This window comes from Palaemon carinicauda, unplaced genomic scaffold, assembly GCF_036898095.1.
Source record: "Palaemon carinicauda isolate YSFRI2023 unplaced genomic scaffold, ASM3689809v2 scaffold47, whole genome shotgun sequence".
Taxonomy (NCBI): Eukaryota; Metazoa; Arthropoda; class Malacostraca; order Decapoda; family Palaemonidae; genus Palaemon; species Palaemon carinicauda.
Window position 1 is genome coordinate 305,001 of NW_027171728.1, and position 7,500 is coordinate 312,500.

A 7,500-nucleotide genomic window follows, 5' to 3' on the forward strand; every position below is an offset into this window, starting at 1 on the left:
CTATCGTGCAGTCGGGTAGACTAGCCATTGCTTCTCTGGTATTTCATACCTTAGAACAGCGACTTTTGTATACGGTTGTACAGTAAAACATTTCCAGCATATTCTGTGCTTCCTAGTGCAGTCTCTTGGTGGGATTAATCCTACAAAACGGGGGTTTATCCTATTTTCCCCCTTCTCTCTATAAGATCTGAATGAATTCAGGTCTACACCTCTCTGTAATTAATTCCTCAGAGGAAGCCTAAGCTTGGCTCATCCAAACGGATGCTCTTTCCCTCCTTTAGAACCCTACAGGTTGTAAGGAATTAATCATAGGGCAAAGTGAGGGCAATTGGCTGGGCAGGATTCACAAGTATGTGTCTTCCTACTTCCTTTCTAGCTCACCTATCCTGAGCTCATAAAGAAATGAATCTTATATTTTATAAGTTGTAACTTACACCTTACTTTAAGATTACTGTAAGTCATATTATAATGACTTCCAAGTACTCATTGTCTCTTTCTTTTACAGGAGGAGTACGTGAAGTGTGAGTGCTCCTTCTGCGGAAATGCCTATATCTTCATTTCAGAAATTTTTAAAAACACTAGGAACACTTATTATATCATGCAGGAAGTAAACATGAACACTTAGGCATCGAGCCTAGGGTTAGGCTAGTAGGCTAGCATAGGGTTCGGCTAACTTAGTTCGCCGAAGAATACTATCGGCATAATATAACTAATTCCTAGCAATGAAGACTAAATAACTAATGATATTTAATTAGTTATGAGGCCGGGGAAAGCTGTTCTGGCTAACTAGATAAGGCATGCGTTGCGAACAGTGGCGTCGTAACATGACGCCTCCGGTCAGGGCACAGCTCTGCCACAAAATACAAGATTTAAGGATAAAAAATCCTTACTTTACGGCCAAAGCTTATTTATACAATACAAGAACATGGTACTCAACTTTCCAGAAGAAGGCGAGGCCGAAGGTTGCGACATGGCGATAAAAATCGATCACTGGGAAAAAACCAAACAACGTAGATCGCTAGAAGATTTGAAATGAAGAGGACAGACGTGACGTCAGTCAATATGGCGGACAGCTATGGCTGCCGTTTGTTTACGTCGCGAGGTACCGTAACAGTAACGTAGGAGGATAACTTTGCAACGGCTCCTCAGTTATCTCGCCACCTTTCCCCCACGAAGCGTAAACGCTATGTGGGGTGCAGATAGCCATATGGCGTGTCAAAGCATAGGTCCCCTGTTGATATACGATATCCTAAAGGGAAACCTTTCGGGTACTCGCGCCAAAAGTTAGAATTCTGTGAAACCTTTGGTTTAATTCTCTGGGAATATCCACTGTAGACATATATACCCTCAGGAAGCTACTAAAGGAACCTTCCATCTGGACGTCATGGCCATCTCACCCAAAAATAGGTTTTTCGCTTCGCTCAAAATCAGTTATTTCCTTTCCTCACTGGGCTATTTTCCCTGTTGGAGCCCTTGGGTGATATAAATCATCCTGCTTTTCCAACTAGGGTTGTAGTTTAGCTTGTAATATTAATAACAATAACAATAAATATAAATAAATTGTCTATTACAATTAAATTAAAACAATTTATTTATATCTTTACATTTAAAATCAACACCACTCTGACATTCACCACTGTACATAGCTTAAAAAAATCAATTATCTCCAATGTTGCAACTTGCATAGCACGTTACAAAGTACAGGTAGTGCATGCAATATGCACGTGATTGTATAGACAAGTATCGTTTAATGCTTGCACCATGATAAAAGTCACGACGTTTGTGTTCCTCCCACCTCTCTTTTGCGGTTGGACGTTATCGTACGTCTGGCAGCGACGTGCCCTAACCCTGCCATGTCGTTGGATGACTGGATGATTGGAAACTTTGTGTTTTATTAATAATACATTTAATATCAAAGATTTAATGTAGAATTCTCTCTGTTTAATAAATCATGAACCATGCTTAAACAAATATTCATAATATAACGAGTTTCCTCTGTTTAATTAATGCGCACTGTCAGAAAATGTAGCCAAACAAAGAAATCTATATATGACGGTATGACCACTATTTCCTAAGTGAAACATGATGCAATATATTAACAATGGCACAAAGTAATTTTTTATTATATGCGCGATGATAATGGAATTTGACAGGACATATATATATATATCCGTTTTAAAGTTTATTTGTTTCATAACTTTCATTGAGAACATCGTACATCGTAACCAGGGTTGCCAGGTTTTCTAAATGAGAAAAGGTCAATTTCTAATCAACAGAGGCTTTAAAAGGCCAACCCATTAATAGAAAAAGGTCAAAAATATAGTATTTATGGCTCGGCTTTTTTCATATTACTAAAGGCCAACCTATTTAAATACAAAAGGTCAAATTAGAGTTTTTTTTTGGCCAGAAAAAAAGCCAAACTGGCAACTCTGATCGTAACGTAACGTGATGCAATCGGTACAATCGAATCGGTAGTTCGGCAGTGCACCGGTAGGAGGCCGTGTGTTAGGGGGGAAGACTCAGTCTTGCGTTAGCCATCGGCTTTGGAGAAGCAAATCTTTCCCTGTACCGTCTGTGATCTTTTACTTTGTGATATCGAAAATATATAGATAAATGCGTTTCGTTTCATATATGTGAGGATTTAGATAGAACTATATATTTTATATATAAAAAAAAATAGAAAATGGTTGCGCAAGCATCTGGAGCGGAGACTCTCAGTCCTGCAGCATGGGTAAGAAATTTATTTGTTTTTTATTTTTTTATTTTTACGTAAATACGTTTTTCTTGTTAATAGGTTTTGGTAAGGAGCCTATAGTAGGCCTGTTCAGTATGCCGTATGGTTTAGTAACAATACAATGTAAGGTATTTAGGAAAATGTTTATTACGTCATGGTAAATTCTTATTTAAATTTCCCATTATGTTTGCAGTTAGTATATATATATATATATATATATATATATATATATATATATATATATATATATATATATATATATATATATATATATATATATATATATATATATATATATATATATATATATAACGTGTGTATGTCTGTGTGTGTCACACCATATGTCGTATACGCCTATATTGCTTCATGTTGAGACATTCTCTCTCTCTCTCTCTCTCTCTCTCTCTCTCTCTCTCTCTCTCTCTCTCTCTCTCTCTCTCTCTCTCTCTGCGCGCATAATGATTTTCGAACTTCGATTATAAATTATTATTATCTTATTATAAACATTTATGATATAAATAATCCTAAGTAATTTACTCTTATCAGCTCTGACAATTTAAATTTTCCTAATATTTTCTATGGGTTCACGGTTAAGACGTGATAGGCCTAATAGATAGAGGTTCAGTAGGCCTACTCAATTGTGTATGTTTTTGCCTTGCCTTCTTTCCTAGACCATTTCTCTGATTAAAACCTAAGGGTAGACGAAGATAATAATTAAAGTCTTTTAAAGGTTTTAAGGCCGTTCATGAATGGCAGAGGCAAGGGACAGTGGCATTTGCCCTATCAAGCAGGACAATGCCCTAGAGACTGACCATATGTGCATATGATCAGCTCCCAAGCGCCTCTCTATCCAAGCTAGGACCAAGGAGGGCCAGGCAATGGCTGCAGATGACTAAGCAGATAGACGTACAGGCTCCCCAAACCCCCCCTCTTTAGCTCACAAGGATGGTGTGGTTGCAGAGACCAAAGAAACTATCAAGTTTGCCCTCTTTAGCTCACAAGGAGGGTGTGGTTGCAGAGACCAAAGAAACTATCAAGTTTGAACGGGACTCGAAACCCAGTCTGCCGTTCACCAGTCAGGGACGTTACCACATCGGTCACCACCACCACAGGGTGCCATTCTCTTCAACAGGGAAACTATAGTCCATTTCTTTTAGCGAGTCATATTTGCACCGACTCGCAGCGGTGCCCTTTTAGCTCGGAAAAGTTTCCTGATCGTTGATTGGTTGGACAAGATAATTCTAACCAATCAGCGACCAGGAAACTATTCCGAGCTAAAAGGGCACCGTTGCGAGTCGGTGCAAATATGACTCGCTAAAAGAAATGGACTATAGGCAGAACAGTCTGGATAAAAAGACGGAATTGTTTGAAATAGGCAAATGGGAGGAAAAGAAAAATTATTCTTGCAGTTCTATAAATCTCTGTACACACCCTCTGACTAACCAATTTCTCGTAATGGTGCAACATCCTATTTCCAAGTATTTTCAGCTAAAACTATGCTTTTGATTGTAAAAAAAAAAAAGTTATGTTCCACGAGACAAACTATGCTTTTAATTAAATCCAAAACAAGTCCCATGAAAACTGTGCTTGTAAATATAACCAGATATAGTCCTAGTGCTGTTACAAATTAGGTTCCAGAGTCTTGATAATGGGCTCTGCTCCCATAACTTATAAGCACAAAAGAAGGCTTTAGTGGTTTTGTAAAAGATGTTAAACTTAATCAAAAGCATTTCCCTGTGTAAATATGATGACATATAAAGGTGAATGGCCCAGCTAAGTAGCATTATTGATGGTCTACTCACAAAGTTCTACTCGTTTGCATTGCCTAGTAGTGGCATCTACACAAGGATTGCAGTTCACCAAGGATTGGCCAGCTAGGTAGCATTATTGATGGCTTGAACTATGCACAAAGTTCTACTCATTTGCGTTGCCTAGTAGTGGCATCTACACAAGGATTGCAGTTCACCAATGATGGGCCAGCTAAGTAGCATTATTGATGGCTTGAACTATGCACAAAGTTCTACTCGTTTATATTGCCTAGTTTTGGCATCTACACAAGGATTGCTGTTCACCAAGGATTGGCCAGCTAAGTAGCATTATTGATGGCTTGAACTACGCACAAAGTTCTACTCGTTTACATTGCCTAGTTTCGTCATCTACACAAGGATTGCAGTTCACCAGGGATTGGCCAGCTGGGTAGCATTATTGATGGCTTGAACTACGCACAAAGTTCTACTCGGTTACATTGCCTAGTTTCGGCATCTACACAAGGATTGCAGTTAACCAAGGATTGGCCTGCTAAGTAGCATTATTGATGGCTTTAACTACGCACAAAGTTCTAGTCATTTACATTGCCTAGTTTCGGCATCTACACAAGGATTGCAGTTCACCAAGGATTGGCCAGCTAAGTAGCATTATTGATGGCTTTAACTACGCACAAAGTTCTACTCGTTTACATTGCCTAGTTTCGGCATCTACCCAAGGATTGCAGTTCACCAAGGATTGGCCAGCTAAGTAGCATTATTGATGGCTTGAACTTTGCACGAAGTACTACTCGTTTACATGCCTAGTTTCGGCATCTACACAAGGATTGCAGTTCAGTAAGGATTGGCCAGCTAAGTAGCATTATTGATGGCTTGAACTACGCACAAAGTTCTACTCGTTTACATTGCCTAGGATTGGCATCTACCCAAGGATTGCAGTTCACCAATGATGGGCCATCCAGGTAGCATTATTGATGACTTGCTCAAGATATCAAGAGGATGCGATACTGCCTTAAGTGCCATTTGTTAGGCAAATAACTACCTAGTAGAAACCGTTTCTCATATCACACCTTTTTCATTTACGCCTAAACTACCTAAAACTATTTTTCCTTATGAAACGCTTAACTTTGTGAAATTGATAACTTTTAGTTCAGACAATCTTTTTAGCTCATTGACTCTTTTATTACTTTTATGGCCTTGTTGGACTAATTCATGTTTGCCCTTTTACATATTCAATTGTTTATTTTTTTTAAGTAAGTTTATTGTGGAGCATCATACAAATAAACCATATATTTTAATACATTTAAAGTCTGGATTCTCTTACCGGCCTCGGGATCAGAGCCCCAAGGCGGAACCACTCGAAGACGATAGCTTCTGGACCAGCCGGGAATCAAACCCTAGTCCAGGAAACCTGTATGACAGTGACATATATATATATATATATATATATATATATATATATATATATATATATATATATATATACATACATACATATATACACAAATACATATATACATACATACATATCAACTCATTTATTTCGAATTAGCCTCTTTCTGAGGTTGCGATATTTTTATTATTATTATTATTATTAGCTAATCTGCAACCCCAGTTGGAAAAGCAAAATTCTATAAAATCAGGGACACCAGCAAAGTAAAAATAGCCCAGTGAGGAAAGGCAGTAGGAACTAAAAGAAACCGCAAGAGAAGTAATGAACAATTAAAATAAAATTTTAAGAACAGTAACAACATTGAAATAGATAAATAATTGAACTATAAAAAAGAATAATAAATGAATAATGATTTTATATAACAATAATGATAATTAAGAGTTGATAATTACATTTTAACTGAAAAAATTACTTCCTACTTTTACCTACATAAAACGAAATTAATCCTACTTTTAACATGAGTCAAGGCCCTGGAGAAATCCTTCCTCTTTATTATTATTATTATTATTATTATTATTATTATTATTATTATTATTATTACTATCCAAGCTAAAACCCTAGTTGGAAAAGCAAGATGCTATAAGCCCAGGGGGCTCCAACAAGGAAAAATAGCCCAGCGAGGAAAGGAAATAAGGAAATAAATAAATGAAGAGAACAAATTAACAATAAATCATTCTAAAATAAGTAACAACGTCAAAACAGACATGTCATATATAAACTATTAACAACATCAAAAACAAATATGTCGTAAATAAACTATAAAAAGACTCATGTCCGCCTGGTCAACAAAAAAGCATTTGCTCCAACTTTGAACTTTTGAAGTTTTACTGATTCAACCACCCGATTAGGAAGATCATTCCTGTTCACTTTCCCTTTGCCTGCACATTCACTGAACCTTCGGGCCTATTTTCGAGATTCTCCTCTGTCCTCATACATCTGACAACACTGAGATTACTAAACAATTCTTCTTCTCTCAAAGGGTTAACTACTGCACTGTAATTGTCCAGTGGCTACTTTCCTCTTGGTAAGAGTAGAAAAGGATCTTTCGCTATGGTAAGCAGCTCTTCTAGGAAAAGGACACTCCAAAATCAAACCATTGTTCTCTAGTTTTGGGCATTGTCATAGCCTCTGTACCATGCTCTTCCACCGGCTTGGGTTAGAGTTCTCTTGCTTGAGGGTACACTCGGGCACACTACTCCATCTTATTTCTCTTACTCATGTTTTGTTAATTTTTTTTTTTTAGTTTGAATTTATATTTTAATGTTACTGTTCTTGAAATAGTTAATTTTCCCTTGTTTCCTTTCCTCACTTGGCTATTATCCCTGTTGGAGCCTCTGGGCTTATAGCATCCTGCTTTTCCAACTAGGGTCGTAGCTTAGGAACTACTACTACTACTACTACTACTACTAATAATAATAATAATAATAATAGTAATGATAATAATAATAATGATACTGCTACTACTACTACTACTACTACTACTACTAATAATAATAATAATAATAGTAATGATAATAATAATAATGATACTGCTACTACTACTACTACTA

General features: G+C 37.0%; 1 protein-coding gene across 4 annotated transcripts in view; it reads left to right on the top strand.

Annotated features, from left to right (window-relative positions):
- Window positions 1-7,500, top strand: part of LOC137636966 (uncharacterized) — a 60,550-nt gene that overhangs the window by 20,712 nt on the left and 32,338 nt on the right. For 2 of the 4 annotated variants that reach the window (XM_068369290.1, XM_068369291.1), the window contains exon 1: window positions 2,503-2,731. The exons of the other annotated variants lie outside the window; for them this stretch is intronic. In XM_068369290.1, coding sequence (XP_068225391.1) covers window positions 2,684-2,731 — 48 coding nt within the window. In that variant the 5' untranslated portion in view covers window positions 2,503-2,683. Of the gene's footprint in view, window positions 1-2,502; window positions 2,732-7,500 lie in introns of those variants that run through there. 4 annotated transcript variants of the gene reach the window in all.